The 22,960-nt window shown below is 54.2% G+C and overlaps 1 protein-coding gene across 1 annotated transcript in view; it reads left to right on the plus strand.

The window, feature by feature from the left end:
* Positions 1–286: 286 nt before the first annotated feature.
* Positions 287–22,960, plus strand: part of SEZ6L (seizure related 6 homolog like) — a 41,744-nt gene continuing 19,070 nt past the window's right edge. Inside the window, 1 exon segment of the mRNA XM_036393106.2 lies at positions 287–659. Coding sequence (XP_036248999.1) covers positions 581–659 — 79 coding nt within the window. The 5' untranslated portion in view covers positions 287–580.

Raw genomic sequence — 22,960 nt, forward strand, 5'->3', positions numbered from 1 at the left:
ACAGCCTGCTTTGGAGGAGCTGGAGGAGAGGGAAGGAGGGTACATCTGAGCTTGAGGAGGGAGTGAGAAGGGCTTGGGGTGCTGCGGGGGGTTTGGATGCTATAGGGGGCTTGGTGACAAGGGGCAGTGAGATGGGACAAGAGACAGGCTGATGGGGGGCCTGCAGCGGGAGCACTGACCAGGCTGGGGGAGGACCGGGACTCCCGGAGGGGGAAGAAGAAGCCGAGAAGGACGGAGGAAACCGCGGGCACGGGGCTGCTGCGGGAGCCGTACCCGGGCTGCTCGGCGGGGCCGGGGCGAGCGGGGGGGAGCTGCGGGCGGGGCCGGAGCTCTCGGCGCTGCGCGGGGGCCGGAGCGGCCGCCGGCGCCCTCCCCCGCCGCTCGCTCGGCGCTCCCCGCGCTCTCCGCTCCGGTCCGCCCTCCGCCGCGCCCCCGCTCGCTCCGCTCGGCTCCGCTCCGCCGGCAGCGCCCGCCCCCGCCCGGCCCGGCCCCGCTCGGCTCGGCGCGGCTCGGATCGCATCAGATCGCATCGGCTCGGCTCGGCTCGGCTCGGAGGCTCCGCCGCCGCGCCCGCCGCAGGATGCCGGGGCCCCGCGGGCTCTGCCTGCTCGCCCTGCTGCTGCTGCTGCTGCTGGGCACCCCCGCGGCCCCGCGCCCAGGTAAGCGGGGCGGAGCGGGGCGGAGCGGGGCTGCGGGGCTCCCCGGGGCTCCCCGGGGCTCCCCGGGGCCCAACGAGTCCCGGCCCGGGGAGGGGGCACCGCCCGGCGCGGGGGGATGCAGCCGGGACCGGCGAGGGGGCGGCGGGAGCGGGAAGGGCTGCTGGAAGCGGTCGTGCCATCCCCGATGGGAGACCCCCCGCTCCCGCTGCTCCCCGGGCCGGGATGAAACTTCTGGCATTGCGGAGAAGCGCAGCGGCACCGGGAGCGGGGCCCGGCGGAGCGCGGGGCTCAGCACCGCGGGGCGGACAGCTCCCGCCGCCCGGAGCGCTCCGGGAGCCGCGTCCTCGCCGGGAACCGAGCGCCAACGGGGCCGCGGCCTCCCGGAAGCCGCGCCGGACCCTTCCCCTCCCTCCCGCAGGGAGAGCAGCCCCATGTGTCCCCAGCCCTCCGTGTGTCCCCAGCCCTCCGTGTGTGTGTCCCCAGCCCCCGGTGTCCCTCCAGCCCCCACTTGCATGTCCCCGCTGCTGTTCCTGCCCCACCGTCTCGGTCAGGGGGTGGCCGTGGTGGGTGAGTGTTTAGCCAAGGGCTGTCTGTTCGTTCCACGTGTCCCCCGTCCCCACGCAGACCCGCTCCTCCTCCCACTGCCACGATGCCAGACCCAAGAATAGGCTCCGGGATGCGCTCGCGGGTGACTTGGCAAAGTCACCGCAAACTCACCTGGGGCTTGGGGACGGCTGAAGCGGCGCCTGTGCCCAGTCCCTCGGCAACGCTGGGGTGCCAGGACGAGGCAGCCGGGTCTGGGTGGGGTTCCCAGTGTGGATTGTTCGGTGGGAGAAGGGAGAGGCTGGTCGGGGTGTGCTGGCGCTGCAGTGCTGGGGCCTGAGGCTGCTCTCCGGGGCTGGCAGGGTGTTTGTAGCAAACGCAAGCAGCTCCTGGTGTCAGGAGTGCTGTGCGGTGCTGTCTGCCCTCTCCAGTCCCTGCTCTCGTGGTCAGATTGCGTTAAATGACTTTGACTTTTCTGGCTGAAACCCGGCTCTCCAGACAGGGACTGTAGTACAGAAGCCTTCCTTTCTGGGCAGCAGAACAGCAATGGATGTAGAGGGTGGCATTTCTCGCTCACCTGCATGGGTTTGTGCTCTGTGTACGTGCACAAACGTGTGGAGGAATCAGATGTGAAGTCTCTGCCAGTTCTGGCATCCTGTTCCAGCCTGGGGACACACAGGGAGGCACGTTCCTCTGGGGTGTTACACAAACCCAGCTCTGGTCCAGGCTGCTCTGTGTGACCATCCCAGGCTCCCGGGGGAGCTGGGAAGCAAAGCCAGCAAGCACAGGCCCAGCGAGGGCTCTCAGCTCCCTCACTGCCTCGTGTGCTGAGCCAGGAGGGCTGCCCCAGTGCCACTGGGAGCATCAGCAGGCAGTCCAGCTCCCGGGAACAGGATTTGGCACAATCTGCCATAAATCTCATGGTGGAAGAACACAGCGTGCTGAACTCCTCTTTCCTTGGCAGAGAGAGGGAGCTGATAAATTGTTGACCCTTTACAAGGTTTGGTGAATTATTGCAGTAAAATCCCAACTCCTGCCTACGCAGCCTGGAGCCCGTGGCGACGTGGCAGCTCTGCCCGTGCCTAGGGGGAGCCTTGTCCATCTGTGTGGAGGGGGACAGACAGCCAAGGGCCCAGAGCAGAGAATCCTGCTGTTCTCCAGCTGGGGAGAAGCAGGATCAGACCCCGCTGAGACAGATTGCTCTGCTCCATCTGCTGCTCTTTCTGTTCATGCGTCCAAGAAAAAAACCACCTTCACATGACTTGCACCCCTCGGGCGCTTGGCTGGTGGCTTTGGGTGCTCTGCACTGGTGAAGCCATTTAGATCACCAGAGAGGAGGTGTGAAAGCCTCTCCTCTGCTCTCAGCATCCGCTCACACCCACCCACAGGCGCAGAGCAGGCAGCAGAGGCACGTCCCTGCACAGGGACTGGTGCCAGGAGGCTCCGGGCAGCCTGTGCTGGAGCAGTGGCACCCTGAGAACGTGGGCACCCACAGGGGCATCTATTTGTACCCTGGAATGATGCAGTGGGCAAACTATTTGTACCCTGGGATGATGCAGGGGGTTTGTGGGCAGCTGAGAGCAGACAGGGCAGCACTGCCCTTGCAGGCACTGGGGATTGCAGGGGCACGGCTGAACCCCTGGGAGATCCAAAATATAAATATTTTGGTTTCTAAATATATTTGGGGTGTCCAATACAGGCTGCGATGAGACCAGCCTGAGGCTGCAGTGCTGGGAGCAGAAATGCAGCTGGGGGTGCTGAACTTCAGGCTCCCCCACACCCCCAAAATCTGCACCCTCTCTTCTCTTCTTCGAGGCATGGGGACACTCCTGGGGTGGCTGTCACAGCCCAGGAGCAAGGACAGAGATGCCACTGGCTCTGTGGTGAGCACAGCACCATGGGGGGGGTGTTTCCAGAGGATCAGGTGTGTCCAGCAGGAAGGAAAACCGAGCGTGAACTCGGCGAGGGCTGCAACAAGTGCGCGGTGAGCTCTCGCGGCAGCACCCCGGGCAACGAGATAACAGCACAGAGCCAGGCTGCCAGCACAGATAACAGCGATGGGGATTGTCTGATGGAGAGCTATCAAAGGCCATGGCAAATGGCTCCTCTTCCTTCTCTCCTCCTTGGCACAAAGGATGAGGAGAGCCTGGATCAGGAGTAAATGAAATTAGTCTCTCTCAGCCCTCTGCTTCTCCGGTATTTTTTGCCGTTATGAATATACAAAGATGCCATTTCAAGCGCAGCTTTGTGGATGTCACAGTGTCACAGACATTTCCTTCTGTACATTTTTAACTTCTCCTTCACTGAGGAATCTGGGAGCAGGATTTAGGGCTGAGGAGCCAGGCTGCGCCGAGTCAGCTGAATGTGCTCCCTTGGCATCCAGAACGGCAGCAGAGATCTTGGAATAGCAAACCATGGGAAAAGGGAAGTGTGTGATCCATCCCTTGCAAGTCAGGTGGTGCTGGGTTCGGAAGTTAATGGGTAATAAGTGATGGATGAGGCAGAGGAGTGCCAGGGCATTTCTGGAAAGGCAATGTGGGCATCAAAACGGGCTGGTGTGAGCGTGGCCCATCCTGCCAGCAGGCACGGATGTTCCCTGGGTATTCCAGGTCAGTGCCGAGTGCTGGGGTGCTTTGTTATCCCATTTTGTACAGACAGTTGTTTTTTTTTTAATGAAATAGGCTTTGTCTGATTAAATAACACACAGTTTTTGATGTAGACTACAAGCAGCCTCAGAAATCTGTGTATTTTCCATCCTCTGTCACTGCAATGAGCGCAGCTGCTTCCAGTGGGCTTTGGGAACAAAAAGAACCCACACCAGAGTAACCTTCTGTGAGCAATCCAAAAGTTATTTACTTGATGCGATTTTATTTCTCAAATATTTGAAAGTGGTTACTGAGCAGTAAAATAGGCTCCAAGGAAATCCTGTTACAAAACACAGGCTCTATTTTAATTAGCATGACATGAGCGACACTGCTGGAACCGGGGCTGCCACCGAGTGCATCTTTCAGGAGCTCGGAGATGTCTGTAGGAAACACGGCGTGAGCACCGGCTTTCCAATTTTCCAGTCCATCAGGATGGATTTGCGCTCTTGTCAGGGCTATGAAATTGCTGGATGTGGTGGTGAGAGTTGTGTGTCTTTAACCACTTGGCTTGCCAGGGTGCTCTGTGAGGTGGGGATGTGCCTGTCCCTGCTCTGGTCCCTGTCATCAGCACCCCAACAGCACCCAGCCCTCTGCCCTTGTCAGGGATTCAGCAGGATGAGCACCAGGATGAGCCACACTGGGGACCAAGGGCAGAACCTGGGCGGGCCCCTTCTGGCAAGGCAGAATGTGGGGCCAAAGCCAATTCTGCCAGCAGAAACCTCGGGTGCAGCTGGAGCCAGGCCCTGGCAGTGGGGAAGGGGCTGCCACCCCCAGCTGGTGCACCCCAAAGCAGGGGGCAAAGGCAGAGTGAGGAAGGCTGGTGGGGTGAGAGAAGGCTTGGCACCACTCTGGCTCAGGCTGCTGCCCTTCAGCTGCTGCTCAGAGCTGTGTTCCACATCTTCCCAGAGCCCTTCCCAAAAGGAGCTGCTCCACGAGATGGCTTTTCCTGCTGCTGCACGAGTGAGTGCTGCTGGATTGATGGGATGCAGGGAGCAGCTCTGCCTGGTGCAGGTGCCTCAGCTGCCGTCCCTGCAGTGGCAGGGAGCTCAGCCTGCAGGAGCCAGGGAAGGAGAAGGGCTCTGCAGCAGGAGCCCTTCCTGCCGAGGTGCTCAGGGGGGGAAGGTGTCCTTCATTCCTGCCAGCTCCTGGCTGTCTGTCTCCTTTCACAGCTTGTTAACCGACAAGTTGTTAAGGATGTTCTCGCTCTGTCCCACGGGGCCGGCCCCGCTCTATCCACATCCTGCTCCATCCACATCCTGCTCTACCCATGGATAAAAATACCTGCACAATGCAGCCAGAGAGAGGAGGGAGAACCTGCCAGAGGAGCAGCCCTGCAGACACCAAGGTCAGTGAAGGAGGAGGAGGTGCTGCAGGTGCCCGTGGTGCAGCCCAGGGTGAGGCAGCTGTGCCCCTGCAGCCCATGGGGATCCACAGGGAAGCTGAGCTCCACCTGCAGTGTGGAGGAGCCCGTGCTGGAGCAGGATCCTGGCAGGATTTGTGTGTCCATGCAGAGAGGAACCCACACTGGAGCAGGATCCTGGCAGGATTTGTGTGTCCATGCAGAGAGGAACCCACACTGGAGCATGTTTACTGGCAGGACTCATGATCCTGTGGAAGAGATCCAGGCTGGAGCACCCTGTTCCTGAAGGACTGACCCTGTGGGAAGGACCCACACTGGAGAAGTTTATGGAGGACTGCAGCCTGTGGGAAGGACTCAGGGTGGGAAGTTCATGGAGGAATGTCTCTTTGGTGGGCACCCAGGATCCATCCAGTGTCAACCCAGCACATCCACAGGGTCAGCTGTGCTGCTGGGAAGACAAAAAGGGGACACAAATGAACCTCTGCTAGCTCAGCTCTGTTGCATCTTGAATTTCATCCATAAGGATTTCCAGAATCAGAGGAGAACCATGAGCTGGGTTGCTGGAAGAGCCAACAGGAGTCTGGGACTGAAGGGCAAAGCTGGGAGCAGGGCAGGCTCATCTTCCATCCCAGAGAGGGACGTGCTGTGGGTGCCCTGCAGAGCCCTGGCACTAGCTCAGAACCAAGTGCAAGTGTTGGTTATCTCTGCCTTGGAGCTCCACCCCTGGTCTCTGAGTTTAGGGGATTCTCGAGCAGCCTCAATCAGTGCATGTGACCTGGGACAGCCCCAGGACCCCCCAAAAAGCAGGGGATGTCAGGGAGGATCTGCCAGGAGCTGTAGAAGAGGAGGCTGTGGCCGGTGGGGAGCATTCCTCTGGCACTGTGGAGGAGTCACCACCCCTGCCCCGGTGCCACTGTTGGGTGTCACTGCTGTGGGATAACGAGGAGCCCTTTGAAGGGTGCTGCAGGGAGCGAGTGTCACACTGCACCGGGCTCCAAATCAGGATCCAGCCCAGGGTCCCTGACCCTGCTCCTGGGGAGTGAGCAGGGGCACCTGGATCCAGCCCCCTGGGCTGGGGACCCTGTGCTGCAGTGCTCTGTCCCGTGGTGGCTCAGGGCTGTCCCCAGTCAGGGGAGGATTGTGTTCCCAGGGTGCTGAGGACTGATTTCCCCTCTCTTCCATCTTTTTGCTTGCTGGAGCTCCCACCAGTGGTGCAGCTGCAGCTGGCCCCGCTCCCAGGGCACAGCCCCGACTCAGACATCTCTTTTATTCCTTTTTCCTCCTTTTCCTTTCTCTGGGAAGAGGCCAAAGCAGCAGCTGACCAGCCCTGAGCACTGGCTGAGCCTGGAGCTCTCCTGATGCACAGAGAGGAGGCTCTGGATTCCCAGCTCTGCCTCCAGCAGGGGCAAGCACGGATTTGTCCAGAACTTTCTCCCTTTTCCTGGCCCCAGAAGCCCATGGACTGCAGTAAATTTTCAACGCCCAGGGAGCCCAGGAGGCTGGGGGCAGGAGCCTGGCTCTGTGCCTGCTCCATGGGGGTGAGAACAAGGCATTGGCACCCCAGGACAGATGGCTGCAGCAGGAAGGTGCAAGGAGACTTCATGGAAGCTCAATGCAAGCTTCTGGCGGTGCAGAGGGATGGGATGAGCAGCCTGGCCACTCAGCCCGGCTCCCAAGGCACCATTCCAAGTGCAAAGCTTTAGTCTAGGAAGGAGATTTGGTGCCAAATGCAAAGGCATCCAAAAAACTCGAGCGCGACAGAAGGGATAGCTGTGGGATGGATCCCAGAGCGGCGTCATCTGCTCGGCAAGGAGGATCCTCACACTCGGCCCCGTCTCTCTGTCTTGCACACTGGGCTGGGATGTGCCAGAAGCAGCAGCTGAGGGGCCAGGAGCACCCCAGGGAGGGTGGTTCTGCAGGGGGACCACACCAAACGGGGTCCCCAGGGTCACTCGGGGATGTTCTGCAGCCCAAGGGCGAGGGAAGAGCTGGCCCGTCCACAGGGGGATGGGGGACAGCAGGGAGGAGGGAGCGGGCTCAGGAGCAGCACGGGGGAGTGAGGGAATGTTCTGGAAAGCGGTCATTTCGGGGCAGCCTCAGAGCCAGTCAGAACGGCTGGAAATATTTAAAATTCAAGAGAGAATCTCCATCTGACGTTTTTGGGTGGATTAATGGAGCATGGCAACATTTTGTGGATGAGATGCTTCATCTCGGGTAGAGTGGTGGCTGGGGGACAGTGCTGAGGACATCGCTGCTGATGTCCCCTCTGCCACCCTGCATCTCTTCCATGATGATGGGGCTGCACAGGAACGGGGCTTGCATCTCCTGATGCTGATTTAAATGCAATTTCAGTAAAAAAAAAAACAAACAGGCTTTTCCTGACAGTCCTGAACTTCCATTTGCAAAGATACCAAGTCCCTAAACTGACAGACCACTCTGGCATGACCCCTATGAGCTCCCAGTGCTCCCAGCACATCCCTGCCCACTGCAGGAGAAGCAGCAAACTCCTTTTTTCTTGGCAAAGTCCTCTTGGACACATCCAATGCCATCCTTGGAGAGCTCAGATTATTCCCAGCATTGTCAGGGTTAATTTGTTCTGATGCAGGGACCAGATTCTGGAGCAAGGCTGCCCAAAGCAGCGACCCACAGCAAAGCCACCCCAAAATCTGGAGCCCCAAGGCAAGGAAAGGCTCTTTTCCAGGGCACACAGCCCACACCAGCCAATGTGTCTCCCTTCACTCCTTATCCATCCCCATTATCCACGCAGCAGTTTTTAAATTGCTGCTGGACACTATATTTACATAAATATGTGAGCCAATGAGGTCTAAAACCCTGGTGAGCCCTAAATGGAGAATTAGGGTTTTTTTCGGAAAGAGGATTTTATCAATTTACTGCGAGTGCAAATCAACAGAACAGAATTTACAAACCCATCAAAAAAGCGAGGTGACAGTTTGGAATTAATCCTCTGCCCCAGGCACAGGATGTACCTCCACAAACATCTCCCAGCATAAATATATTTGAGAAATAGTGGAGGAAAACGTAACTCCTAATGCCTGAGCACGCTGGCGGCGGCGGCAGCGGGAGATGAATGGAGTTAATGTCATCGGGAAGGTGCTGCCGCCTCCTGCTTTATTTTTATCCAAGACTCAGCGCCCAGCCTGCGCTGAGATATTGCAGTTTGTCTTTGTGCCAGAATTTCCCCCGAAGAAAATCTCCCCGATAATTGCTCTTCCTCATCTAGTCCTTTTAAGAGGAAAAAAAAAAAAAAAAAAGAAAAATAATAATTTCATTTCGTTCCTCTGCACCCCTCACTGCTGAAGAAGCCCCAGAAGGCTGCGTGTCCTGGGGGGGATGAGCATCCCCAAGGGGTGGATGTGGCTGGGGGATGGATTTGGGACAAGAACTGGCACTTTTGGGGCTGTTTGGGCACAGGGGTCAGGGATGTGCTCCGGCACAGGGGGATGCTGCTGGTGCTGCGCTCCCTTCCAGAGGAAGCTGAGCTCTGGCACCTGCTGGTGCTGCTCCTCCCTTAGGGACCGAGCACAAACCATGTCCATACCCAGCACAGCACCCTAAAGGCACAGAAACCCCCAATTCCTGCATCCCCCAGCAGGATGGGGATGCTCTGCTGTCCCCCGAGGGGCTCCAAGCTGCCGCGGAGATGAAATCAGTGAGGCAATAACCAGTAAAAGCCAAACTTCTCAAGCTTTCTAATCGCAAGTAGAAAGGCTCCTTTTCAGCTTTTGTTTCCAGCTCCCGTGGCTGCCAGCGGCAGAGATGGCTTTGTTGTGGAGATGGCTGTGAAGGACACAGGCTGTGTTCCCATTTAGGAATGCATTGAGGCTTTCTTGGAATTCATTAGGAAAGGTAGGGAAGGAAGGGTGCAGCAAAGCAAGAGTCCTTGCTGCTCCCCAGGGGAAGAGATTTTCATTTTTTTCCGCTGCAAAACGTCTTTGGCAAGGTCTGAATTCGAAGGTGGTTCTGTTCCTCCAGCGGGGCTCATCTGCAGCCAGTGGGGAAGGGGAAGGGGAAGGGGAAGGGGAAGGGGAAGGGGAAGGGGAAGGGGAAGGGGAAGGGGAAGGGGAAGGGGAAGGGCCCTCCCTGCAGTTGTCTCCCAGCATCACCGGGTTCTGGTCCCCCTCGGACCCATCCCATGTATCCTGGGCAGCTCTGCTAGAGCTCAGCATGGAATCATGGAATGGTTTGGGCTGGAAAGGATCCCAAAACCCATCCACTCCACCCCCTGCCATGGGCTCCTTTCATTCCACACCTTTCACTATCCCAGGTGGCTCCAAGCCCTGTCCAACCTGACCTTGGGCACTTCCAGGGATGGGACAGTCACAGCTTCTTTAGCCAGCCTCTGCCAGGGCCTCACCACCCTCACAGGGAAGAATTCCTTCCCAATATCCCATCCATCCCTGCCCTCTGGCAGTGGGAAACCATTCTCTCTGTCCTATCACTCTATGTCTTGTCCCCAGTCCCTCTCCAGCTCTCCTGGAGCCCCTTTAGGCTCTGGAAGGGGCTCTGAGCTCTCCCTGGAGCCTTCTCTTCTCCAGGTGAACATTCCCATCTCCCCCATCCTGACTCCATGGCAGAGGGGCTCCAGCCCTGCACCCACAGGGACTGTGACTCATTGTCCCCATGGGCACATTGTCCCACAAGGGCACAACCTGAATTGAGTCACACATTCATCATCTCCTTCAGTGGTTCAGCTCAAGCTTCCATGGGGGCGGGCTGGATTTCTCCACATTTCCACTCCACATGCACCCAACCAGCCTCAGGAGCAAAATCTTTCTTAAATTATGCAGTGCTACATCTCTGCTCCAAACCAGAAACCCGAGTGAGCAGCAGGGGCAGGAGCCTGCCCAGAGCCACTCACCTCAAACAGGAGGTCAGCTCTGAAAATTCCTTCCTCAGTCCCCCAGCTACAGCCCAGAGCTTTCTCTCATGGAAAATCCATGTTACAGGTTTATGTTGACCTCTTGCTCCTCATAGGAAATCGGGTGTTGTGTTTATCCAGAGCCAACAGCCCCAGCCTGGGGCCTCCTGCCTCCATCCAGCTGCTGCCCCTGGCTCTGCTGCCCTTCAGGGCTCCTGCCCAGCACCCAGGGCAGGATGTGACCATGGTTTGGTGGCACAGCCCAGGAACCCTTCAGCCCCATCTCTGAGTGCTCAGCATCGTGTGTCAAAAAGGCAGTGCTTAAACCCAGATTTATGTCTCAGATGTGCCTGTTTTAATCACACTACACTGCTATCAAAAGGACATTAAAAATTATGATTACCCTCCAGGAGCATAAACAATGGCAGCAGTGACAAACCCCTCGTCCCAGGCGGGTGGCACAAGCGTTTCTATAATTGGCCAATTCATTACCTGCTGGGGAGAAGAGCCAGGTCCTTCCTCACCACATTTCCCCATCACCAGGCTGGGTCAGAAATAACATCAGGAGGAAATCTGCCCAGCCAGCAGCGGCAGGAGAGCAAAGAGCTGCCCATGAGTGCTCTGCAGCAGGTCCAGCCTCTCCCCTGAGGCAGAGCTGGGGGTACAAACCACCCTCCAGGGGTGAGATTCGTAACTCAGCCCAGCTGTGCTTCAGGATCAGCCAGCCCATCCCTTCCATGGCTCTCTGATGTTGATGTTTTTGGAGTTTTGGGGGGTAGAGGACGGTGACATTGCCTTACAAGGGAGATGACTTTCAATCAGCATCCTTGGAGCTGTTCCCAGGGGTGAAGGTGGTGGCAGCAATGCTCCATGGGCACAGGGGAAGGTGACACAGGAGGGACATTCCCTGCAGACCAGTCACCAAGTCCTCTTTGCTTGTTGATGATATCCTGTTAGCCTTCTATTCCTCAGTTTTGGGGAACCCAGGGATTTTGTGGGTGCTGCAGTGGGCACAGAGAGGGGTCTGGGTGTCCCACAGCCCATCAGAATCATCAGCTGGGCACAGCAGCCCTCGGCAAAGCATTGTCCTCTCTGTTCCCAGTGCTCCTGCGTCCCCCAGCACAGCCTGTCATTATCCTTTCTGATGGAATTCAGATCAATCAAACAGAATAATGGAGCAGAGGTCAAGGAAGGCTGTTCCTTCCCCGAGGAACAAGGAGCTGCTTTCATCAGAAGTGCCAGGGAGCCAGCTTAATTGTTCTGAATCTGAGAAATTATGAACGTGCCTGATAATTGTGTGTCCTCCTGTGCTGGAGAGGGAGGAGAGCTTTGGATGGGAGATGGAGCAGCAGGGCTAAATCAGCTTTGAATCCCTCCCAAAAAAACCCCTGGTTTTCAAGGGTTGATGGTGCCACCCATACTGGACTGGGAGGAAACTCTGCACTGTGCCTGGGTGGGAGCACATGGAGGAGGAAGGATGCAGGAGGATGAGGAGGGATGCAGGAGGATGAGGAGGGATGCAGATGGATGAGGAGGGATGGAGAAGGATGCAGAGGGATGCAGGAGGATGAGGAGGGATGCAGGAGGATGAGGAGGGATGCAGATGGATGAGGAGGGATGGAGAAGGATGCAGAGGGATGCAGGAGGATGAGGAGGGATGCAGATGGATGTAAAGGTGTCTGGAGCAGCAGACCCAGCAGGGCTGAGCACTGCACCCAGGACCAAAGCTGCTCCTCACCATGCAGGAGGACCCTGCTTCTCTCCTGACATTCTGATGGCTAATGAAAACACATTTGCTATCTGTATTAATTAAAATAAAGTGCAGCAGCTCGTCATGGGGCTCTGTGGGAGAAGCTGTACATGGGTTATCATCATCCAGCACAGCATCGTGCAGTGATGGAATTAGTTCTGCCAGGCCATCTTTAAAACACAAATCACTGGTGGCTGATACAGCTGACAATTAATTCTATGAAAACCAGTGTCACTGGGAATGAGGGGAGGGCTGAGCAGCACCAGCAGCAGCCCAGGGATGGGCTCAGGGTCTGGGACAGGGAGGGGGCAAAGCCTGTGCCAGCCCCAAAGTGCTGCTCTGCCCCCAGAACAGCTCTGGTTTGAGTGAGAACAATTTTAAACAGTTAAAAATGGAATTTCAGCCATGTTTTGTCTGGAAAGGGGTTTGTTTCTGAAGGAGTGAGCCAGTGCAGGGCACATCTGAGGGCTGGATGTGCTGGGGGTTGCAGTTCCCACTTGGAGCTGCTGGAAGGATATGCCAGAGGAGCTGCTCTGCTGCCACCCCCCAGACTGGCCTGACTTAAAAAGGATCCAGCAATGAAATGCAGGATGTTGCTTTTTTAGAAGGAAAAACCAAGGAAAGGAGGGGGTGACAGCCTGGATGGGGCTCGGAGCAGCCTGGTCTGTGCAAGGTGCAAGGGGAGGAGCTGGATGGATTTAGGATCCATCCAACCCAAACCATTCTGGATTCTGCGGCTCTCTGATCACATCTGGCACCACTCCAGGCCGTGGAGGAGCATTTGGGAGCCCAGTGTGCCCCATCCCAGGCAGTTCTGAGCTGTGCCAGGGCCCGTGGGGATGGCAGCAGAAACAGGAATGGGGAATGCTGGGCTGTGCCCCAGTTCCTGCCAGCCCCGGTGATCGATGGAGCCCAATAACTGTGATAGGCAGAGCCATCAGTAACCCTCCCTGGCCCTGCCTTCCCCATTGCCAGCAGCAGGGCCCCTCCCCAGCTGTCAGGAGTCATTAGGCACCGGAGCTGCAGCGTTTCAGAGCAGGCAGCAGGGTCCTTTCAAGGGCACCAGGCAGCCCCAGGTCCCGCATGGTTCCTACGTGGCCAAAAAGGGAAAATTGGGAAATGGCTTTGCTGATAAAGCAGCAGAAGGGATTGCAGAAAAAGGGATTCTTGCAGTAATTCCACAAAAAGAGGTTGATCTGTCAGAGTTCACCCCAAATAATGACAGAGCAGACCACAAACTAATTAAGCTCCTTGAGGCTGGGATCACAGAAAGTGGATGGGGTGTCACAGCAGCCAGCCAGGTTGTAGTCTCATCCCTGATCCTTCAGGAGCCAGCCCAGAGGGAACATGAAAACACTGAAAATCTTCTAGAACACCTAGAAAATGCAGTAATAAGAAAGGGAGTGACTGACATCACACAATCAGCAGTGAGCAAATGGGAAATCTGAAGGGAGAAAATGCAAAGAAAATCAAGGAAGGAGATTCCCCCTGCAAGCTGGGACACACAGATCCCAGTGCATGTCCTGACCCCACTTGGTCCCCAGGAGGGATGAACGGGCCCAGCACACGGGCAGGGAGGTGCAGGGGGTGAGGCACAGCCTGGGGAATCCTCAGGCTGCTCCATTCCCTCATCCTGAGCAGCTCCAGCTCTGCTGCCTCTGTGTGATCCCAGCAGCTGGGAACAGCCCAGAGGAGTTCCTGGGGAGAGCAGAAAACTCCATGTGTGCCCTGTGCCAGATGTCCCCTGTGCCACCCTCACTGCTCTGAGGCACCTCTCCACCTTGGCAAAGTGGCCAGGACCTGATGGGCTTCAAATCTTACCTTGAGATGCCCCAGGGCAGCTTTTAGGGCACCCAAAAAAAAAAAAATTTTTTTTGGGGTATCTCTGGATAAACCCACAGAGGAGAGCAGCCATGGGCAGCAGGGCTGAGGCCATGGGGGACAAGTGACAGCCCTGAGGTGCTGCCAGTCCCTGCTCCTCTCTCAGAGTCTGGACTGGAGCCACGCTGTGATTCCTGTTACATCCTGTGAAAGAAATATAAAGAGCTGCCAAACAGATTTAGCAGAGGCAGCTCAGCTCTCCCCCAGCTGCTGCAGGGGGAGCTCAGGCAGGAGCTGAATCCTGCAGCTGCCCCAGGCAGGGAGAGCCGGGCTGTGATGCTGCTCTGCTCACCTGCACCTCCAATGTCACATTGTCACCTGGAATGTCACCTTGTCACCTCGTATTTCCAGTGCTGGAGTGCAAATCCAATCCAACCCAGCTCTGCAGAGAGCTGGGACAGCAGGGGAGGTTGGGAATTGTCACATATTCCATGGATGTGACTGCCTGGGAGTGGGGATGTGTTGTGGCCAGACACAGGAACAGTCAGTGATTGTAACCAGGCTAAACTTTGTCTCTGCAGATGTTTCAGGGCTGTGTGCCCAGAAAGTGCTTCCCAGTGCCCCCAGGAGCAGGGAGTTTGGCTGAACCCACTGCTGCATCCCTGCCAGGGCTCCTGCATCCCTCCTGGGTCCCCTCCATCACCCCAGGGGCAGTGCCAGGCACAGCACCCCTGCCAAGTCCTTGGCATTCACGTTCTCTGGAAAAATCTCTTTGCTCGGGATTGTTCTCCTGGGAAGCTGAGAGGCCTCAGAGAAAAGGGAAACAATTCTTATCTCATTTTCTTCTCCTGTGTTTTGCTCGTGTGGAATGTGTTTGAGATTGTTTACCCACAGGTGATTGTTTTTGGTGTGAGTTGGTTTCACTCATTGGCCAATCAGTGTCAGGCCTCTGGAGAGAGTCAAGAATTTTCATTATTATCTTTTTAGCATTCTGTAAGTATCCTTTCTGTATTCTTTAGTATAGTATTCTTTAATATAATAACATATAGCATCATAAAATAATAAATTATCTTTCTGGGACCATGAAGTCAGATTCATCATTCCTTCCCCTGCCACGGGGATCCCTGCAAATACAATAGCAGGGGACAGAGCTGAGGAGAGCCAGGCAGGCAGGACCCCCAGGATTTCCCAGGATTTCCCCTGGCATGGCAGCAGGAGCTGCTCTCCCAGGGCTGACCTGCTCCCAAAGAGTTAATCCCAGCACTCACTTCTCCAGATCTGCTCCGCTGCATCTTAACAGTGATGGGAGATTAATTATTTTAGCTGCAGAGAGCTGACTAGAACGGGGTTTTGTAGCTAAATATACTCTCTCTTTAGGAACCCATTTAATTTTATGCCCTGATGTAGACGGCTGGGCTGGATGATTGGTGAAGAAAGAAGGAGCTTCTCTTCCCCCTCTTCAATTTTGAGCCTGAAAAGCTGCCAAAACACTCGATTTCCTCTCCCCAGGTGGGCCCTGAGGAGTGAACATTCCAGCTGGGGATCCTAGGAGAGGCACAGGAGGGCTCTTCTTCTGCTCCTTCATCCCTCTGGCTGCCCCTGGATGCCTGGAAATGTCCCAGGCCAGGTTGGACAGGGCTTGGAGCCACCTGGGACAGTGGAAGGTGCCCCTGCCCAGGACAGGGGTGGGACTGGATGATCTTTAAAGTTCTTTCCCAATGAATTCCCAGAAAAATGAATTCCCCCTTGAACCCAGCCTGCTAATTCCTTTCAGCTGGGTCTGTCTGCAGATGTGCCTTTCTTACACTTGGCATCATAAAAACCTGTGATAAACCCAAATTATCACCTGCATCAAAGTTCCTCTCTTCCTAATGGCTTTGCTGCCCTGCTCCCTACTGGTCAGGGATATCAGGATAATTCCTGCCCCCATGAGGACACAGTGGGACAGAGATGCTGCAAATCTCCTGATTCCTGCATAGTTGGAGAACCTCTTCAATTCCTCTTCCTCTGCTGCTGCTCCTCCCACATTCCTTCGGGAAGGAGCTGGGCAATTCCCAGCTGAGCTGGGCTCATCCCTGGGGATTTGGGCCATGCTGGGGGAGATGCTGCAGTGAAAGGTGCCAGGCCTGGGGACACACAGGGTCTGTGGAGCCAGGGCACCACGGGCAGGTGCCCCTGTCACAGACACATCTTTTATGAAAAATCCTTTCCTTAGGATTTTTCCTCCTGACAAGCTGAGAGAACTCAGGAACAAAATGCAAACAATGGTTATCTGCTGCTGTGGAATGCAACAGGTAGATCTGTGATTGGTCTCATGTTGGTTGTTTCTAATTAATGGCCAATCACAGCCCAGCTGGCTTGGACAGAGAGTCCGAGTTGTGATAACACAAGCCTTTGTTATCATTCTTCCTTTTTCTATTCTTAGCTGGCCTTCTGATGAAATCCTTTCTTCTATTCTTTTAGTATAGTTTTAATATAATATATATCATAAAATAATAAATCAAGCCTTCTGAAACATGGAGTCAACATTCTCATCTCTTCCCTCATCCTAAGACCTCTGTGAACACCATCACATGCCCCAAAGCTACAGGTGAGGAGCTGGCATGGCCAGAACAGACACCTGGGAGTCAAAGTCTCATTGATTCCAGCTCCATGGAGCAGCAGTGGAGAGGAAAATCCATTTTCCTCCTAGCTCGGAGGAGTGTGTGATTTCCCAGCATCTGTCAGGGCTGTGAGGATCGTTGGAGCAGTTACAGCTCCTCGGGAGCACCGGCAGAGGGGGGAGAGGTCTGTGAGTTTAATTCCCCAATTCCTTGTGGTGTCCTTGCTCCCCAGCCCAGCCAGCCAGGCACAGGCAGCGTGGATTCTCCAGTCAGGCACAAACAGGATGGATTTGCCACTACAGCAGCTTTCCAGGAGGGTTTTGCTGTTGGAATATTGCCCCCAGCTGCAGCAGTCCCCATGTGGAGCCCAAACCCTCTGCTCCCACCTGGACCAGGACCCTTTTCCCCTGTCTCACCCCAGGGCTTGGGACCAAGTGTGGGTGTGGGTGTCTGGTGTCCCGCAGACCATGTCCCAGCTCTGTGTCCCCTGCCAGCACAGCAGGTCCCTGATCCCCTCAGGGCAGCTGGAACTGGTGAAAATCCTCCCTCACATCCCTGGAAGTGCCCAGGGCCAGGCTGGACAGGGCTTGGAGCGACTCAGTCTCATGGTTGGCATCCCTGCCACGGCACAGGGGGTGGATGAAGTGGTGTTTGAGGTCCCTTCCAGCTCAAACCATTCCAGGATTCGGTGATTCCATGATTCTCTCCTCTCTGTCCTGCCCAGCAGAGATGGGTTTGCTGCTGGGAGCAGGAGCTGGGTGGGCAGTGGGAGCAGAGCCTGGTCCTTCCTGGCCACAGCTCCTCGGGCTGGGCACCACTGCCAGCATCCTCACACACCCAGTAATGAGGGGTTTCCATGGCAACCTTATTTGAGCATCTCGAGTGACACAGATGTAAATTTTAAAATGAAATATTCAGACCACAGTCCTGTGAGCATAAATAAACCCCTGCACATGGGCAATTTAACAGCATTTTAAAGCAGATCCACAACTCCCCAGGGCCAGAGGAGTCTCTGTGGCATTGGGAAATTAATGGGAATAGAAAGGAAAGCGTCCTGACCTCTTTCTGCCCCAGGAATCCCAGCTTTATGCCAGCCTGAGTCCAGAGCAGCAGCAAATCAAGGAGGTGTTGGTCACACCTGCCCTGCAGAGGACGTGGCACGAAGGGACAGTCCAGGAGGGACAGCCAGGTGTCCCCTGGGATGGGAGGAAAGCAGCTCCAAACTTTCATGGCCTCTGCTGCACTGTCTTCCTGAGCAAAACCTGGGCATCTCTTTTTATCCTTCTGGATTATCTCCCATTAATTACTCCATGGAACAGTCCAGGTTTTCCCATTGGAGTCTGGGGGCTCCCAGCATTTCCAGGCTGTCACCTGCACTGGGGCAGGCACCTCTCCTTCATCCTCATGCCAGAGAGGAGAGCAGCTCTCTGTTTCCTCCAACAGCAAGGGCAATGTTCAGCTGCAATCCATCCACAGCCCTCCTGCTAAAAACGAGAGCAGGCTCCTGGTACTGAAGTGATTTCAGCATTTATTATAAAAAGAAAGGCCTAAAGCAAGGGGGCCCGAGCAGGAGTGTTCCCATTGAGGATGCTGCAGTGCTGGGGCTTCTTGATTCACAGATTCAGAGGGTCAGAAGCCCCTTTTTATCCTGTTTTTTTGTCCCTTTGGATTGGTTTCTTTTTGGATCCTTCATTTGCATGAAGGTTTTAGGCCCTGGTTGGCCCATTACAGCTCTGTCCAGGCTGGCTCGTGGTGCACTTTACTGAGTGTTATGGTACAGTTGAGTTCCCTATTTCTTACAACTACCTGTTGTGGTGTTGATGGTGAGAGGAATAGTGGATTTGTCTTTACAAACAAGCTGTGGGTCAGCTGGTGGATAAAACCAGAACTGGGAGATGAAAGAAACAATGGGGAGGATTCCGCTGATTGATGAATGGAAAAGGATATTTGCTTTTACAAATAAACTTTAGGTTTGCTGATAAATGAAATTAGGCATTGAAAGATGAAGAGACAGTGGGGAAGAAACACCCCTAAATTCTATAAGAATTAACAATTAAAAGGGAGGGTTATACATTAGAGGGGAATCTTTGGTATCAGGCATTCTGGGAAGTCTGTACCTCTCAAGTACCTCAGAAATGGGGAAAGAGAGAAGGGAAATGTGGCCGGGAAATTGGGATAAAAAGGGAGGCTGCATCCTCCAAAAATTGGAGAGATCCCAGGGGAATGGCCCATGGCCTCTGCCTTTATTGGAATGAAGTAGAAGGACTCTTCTGTCTCCTTTTTGGACATAAACCTCTGATGTTTGTGGGTTAATTTTACTAACAATGGGTCCCCAGGATGAGGTGAGAGATAAGAATTTGAGTCCAAGTTCTCAGAAGGCTGATTTATTATTATATATTATATTATATTATATTATATTATATTATATTATATTATATTATATTATATTATATTATATTATATTATATTATATTATATTATATTATATTATATTATATTATGTTAAAACTATACTAAAGAAAGAGAAAGGATTCATCAGAAGGTCAGACAAGAATGATCATAAAAACCTGTGACTACCAGAGAGTCCAACACAGCTGAACTGGGATTGGCCATTAATTAAAAACAATTCACATTCCGAGTACACAATTCTCCAAATCACATTCCAAACAGCAAAACAGGGAGAAGCTGAATCTTCCCAGCTTCCCAGGAGAAAAAAAATCCCGGTGATGGGATTTTTCATAAAACACCATCGTGCCAGCTGCCCTTTTAAACCGCCTTTTACAATATAATAACCCAACTAACAGCACGTGCTTAGCGATCTATCAGCTATTTCCCGACAGTTTCTAACCTGTTTTTAACGCTCCTGTCCCCGTCTCACCTTTGCCGGCAGAGCGGCTCCCAAAGTGCCGCGGGCAGCCCCGGCCCGGCTGCGCTCCCCGGAGCTCCCACGGGCATGACTCACCCACATCGCATTGCTACGCTTTTATTTGCTTAGAGGGGGAGCTGGCAGGATGCTCTTGAGGAAAATGTGGTTTGGTTTTTTTGGTTTTTTTTTTTTTTTCTTTCCCGTTGGAAAAACTCGATCTGCTGGAGCTGTAACTGCAGGAAAAGCTGGGATTCGCTGCTGGGAGGGAGAGGCTGCATCCGCCTGCGGGGACGTTTGGGGAATGAAAGATTGTTTCAATTAAGGGTTTTCTGCTCTTCAAGATTCAAGGGCAAAAGCTTTTAAAATCTGAAACCAAACCGATCACAGCCGAGTGTTTTGATGGACGCAGCCTGCTTTGTCTCAGCAGTCCCTTCTCACCCAATGAAATGTGTGTTGTACACACTGGAGGTTGGCATAGGAGGAGGTGGGAGAGCAGAAGGTGCCCAGGGTGCCCCTTCTCACCCCCCAGCCCCCTGGTGATGCAAGATTACACCAGTGTGACCGTGTTCACAGGGGTCCGAGGATGAGGGAAGAGACGAGGATCTGACTCCATGTTTCAGAAGGCTTCGTTTATTATTTTATGATATATATTACATTAAAACTATACTAAAAGAATAGAAGAAAGGATTTCATCAGAAGACTAGCTAAGAATAGAAAAAGAAAAAATGATAACAAAGGCTTATGTCTCAGACAGAGAGTCCGAGCCAGCTGGACTGTGATTGGCCATTAATTAGAAACAACCAACATGGGCCAATCCCAGATGCACCTGTTGCATTCCACAGCAGCAGATAACCAACCATCGTTTACATTTTGTTCCTGAGGCCTCTCAGCTTCTCAGCAGGAAAAATCCTAAGGAAAGGATTTTTCATAAAAGACTGTCTGTGACACACCAGGACCTGGCCTTGGCCTCCCTGCTTTATCCAAGACCTGAATGAACTCATCCCAGCAGGAGTGATCCCATTCTCCACGGAGGTGCATGGCAGCTCCTGCCAACCCTCCTGCATCAACCATGTGGGAATGGGGAATTCCAGGGGCTCAGCCTGTGGGCAGAGGGTGCTGGGCGGTGCAGGATAAATCCCAGCTCCCCACGAGGCCTTGGATATGATGCCAGCAGCATCTCTGGGCAGGCTTATCCCAGCCCAGCACCCCTGAATGCACCTGAGCCCATCACACAGGCAGAGCTGAACGCCACCACTAATAGTGCCTGGATGAGCTTTATTCATTTCTGCTGCAATCAGATCCTAAACCCTCCTGGACAGTGATTCCTGAGCTGGAGCAATCCCGCTGCCCTCCCTGGAGCGAGTGCTCAGGGCGATACCATCGGCATTAGTAATGGGAGCCCTGATAGGGCTACTCCTGCTTCGGCTCTTTCGGGAGCACAGCAGCGAGAGCGAGGCCTTTGTGATTATTCCAGCAGCCTTTTTATCGGGCATTTGCAGCTCTCTAATTCCTCTAAACCCCTCTGGCTGAGGGATCTTGGCAGATTCTCCTGGTGCCACTGGAGCAGCAGCCGCGTGGTGCCCACCGGACACAGGCCTGGCTGAGGGTCCTGGGGACCCTCTCGCATGGGGAGGCAGCTTTGGGGCTGGGGAGGAGGTTTTGGGGCTGGGGAGGAGGATTTTGGTGCCTCTGTGCTGTTGCTGCTGGGGTGGGTGTGTGTTGGTGCCCTGCCAACACCCAGCGCCGTGTCTGAATGAGAGGAGATGCTCTGGGAGCCTCTTCCCTGCCACCTCTCCTGTCCTGCTGCTTCTCCAGAGCCTGGTGCCACCAGCCCAGCCCTGGGATGGGGCTGTGCCCCTCTGGCAGCTCCCACACACAGCCCAGGCTCGGCACCGGCGCTTCCTCCTCGGCTAAGTATAAACTGTGGGGGCTGAGGCTGGATGGAGGCATCCTCCCTCCCCGGAGCCCAGCTTCCTGCAGGGTTTGCACACACCCAGGCACGGCCCAGAATAGACCTGGAGAGCAGCTGTCCTTCTCTGATAAGGTCACTTTGTGCTCCAAACTGTGCCGGCCCTGCCTGGCCCATCCTGCAGGAGCAGCTGCTGTGCCCACGCTGCCGGGCAGGGCACAGAGCCCCCCGTGCCACCCTCGGGGGTAGCGAGGACTGCAGGGCCAGCACCGAGGGTTCCATGTGTGAAAAATGCCAATCACTTAAAAAAAAAAAAAAAATTAAAATTTTAATGATGATAAAATGGTTATAAAAATAGTAATATAATTAGAGTAATAATACTTTGGAAAATTTGGACTGGGACAATAGGATGTCTGGGTACCTTTTTCTGGGCAAAATAAGCCCGAAAAAGGACCCATGTTAACAGAGGATTAACCCTTAAAAGCAATAGCCTGTTGTATATTCATACACCTCATACATGATGCATAAATTCCATTCAAACACAGGATTCTGTCTGGTCAGTGTCAACTTCTTTTTAATCTTAATCTTCAGGGCTGAGCAAGGTGGGAAGAAGTTCATTACTTCTGATAAGAGAGCAATAAATTCTCTTTCTCTGAAAGATTTAGGTGTCCTGTGGCTGTTATCTTGGTGCGAGTTCTTTCTTTTAAAAAAAGTATCTTACATAGCATAGTTTTTATTTTCACCTTATGTTAATATACTGCTTAAGAAAATTAATACAGCATAACTTTCTAACATAACACATATAGTATTCTTTTTAATATTTGTGAAAAGCCAATCATAAAATATGCATTTCTCACACGTGGGTTTGGAGAAGGCTTCCCAGCGCCAAACTGCCCTTGGAGAGCTCCTGATCGGGGTACAAGATAAACCCCTTGTGCATCTCAATAGTGTTTATTTCCTATTTCCAGATTAGATCAAGGCCAAACCATTCAAGGTGACCATTTCTCTTCCAGCAGCTCTGGACTGATCACTTGTGCAGAGCAGGATGGGTTTTGGCAGCTGGGGAGGGTCCTGTGTGGCCATGATCACCCCACGGGCCTTGGAGGTGGTGGGATGGCTGTTGGAGTTCAGAACAGTGGAAGGGATTTTACCAAATCCCATTCCGGCCCTGCAAACATGGAAATCCGCTGCAATCCTTCCTTAAGGATGGGGACACTCAGTTCTCCTTCCCAAACGGGCTCCAGGCAGGAGTCAGGGGGCTCTGGGGGCTGTGGGGCAGCACCGAGCTCCATGGGGATGGAGATCCCGGCAGCCCAGGGAGGTGCTGGAGCACAGCTCGGCTTTGGGGGTGGTGATCAATCAGAAGCTGAAATCCACAATCAATTCTCTTTCTGATAATGTGGAATCAGCCCTTATTGATCCCCGATGCCCTGCGCCTGCCCCTCCCCTGCTCCAGCCCGGCTGCGTTCCGCCCTCTCCCCTTCCCTGGAATGCGTTTGCCCTTTACAAACTGCGGCATGTTTAGTGGCTCATTAAGGAGTCGCTTTACAGAGTGTTTTATTTCATGCTTTGTTAAGGACAGAATCGAGTAAATGCATCCTGGCAAAGGATCTAATAAGGAATTAGTCAGCTTTCCAAAAGCATAAAATATGGTTTAAAGGCACAATCCATTAAGAATCAGGGTTCACATGACAAATAACCCGGGGATGCAGGGTTGGTGTTTTTGGGAATGTGTCGGCTTTAAGGACTCGGGATCCTTGACTGTCCTGTTGTGAGTCCCAGAATGTCCCAGAATGTCCCAGAATGTCCCAGAATGTCCCACTGTGTCCTACCAGCCAGCGAGCCCCCTCCCCTCCCTGTGCTTCCTCCCCTCTGTCTGAGAGCTCCATCCTCTCCCCATCATGGACAAATCCTTTTGCTGCAGA

The sequence above is a fragment of the Molothrus ater genome, chromosome 18, assembly GCF_012460135.2.
Source record: "Molothrus ater isolate BHLD 08-10-18 breed brown headed cowbird chromosome 18, BPBGC_Mater_1.1, whole genome shotgun sequence".
In the NCBI taxonomy this organism is placed as follows: domain Eukaryota; kingdom Metazoa; phylum Chordata; class Aves; order Passeriformes; family Icteridae; genus Molothrus; species Molothrus ater.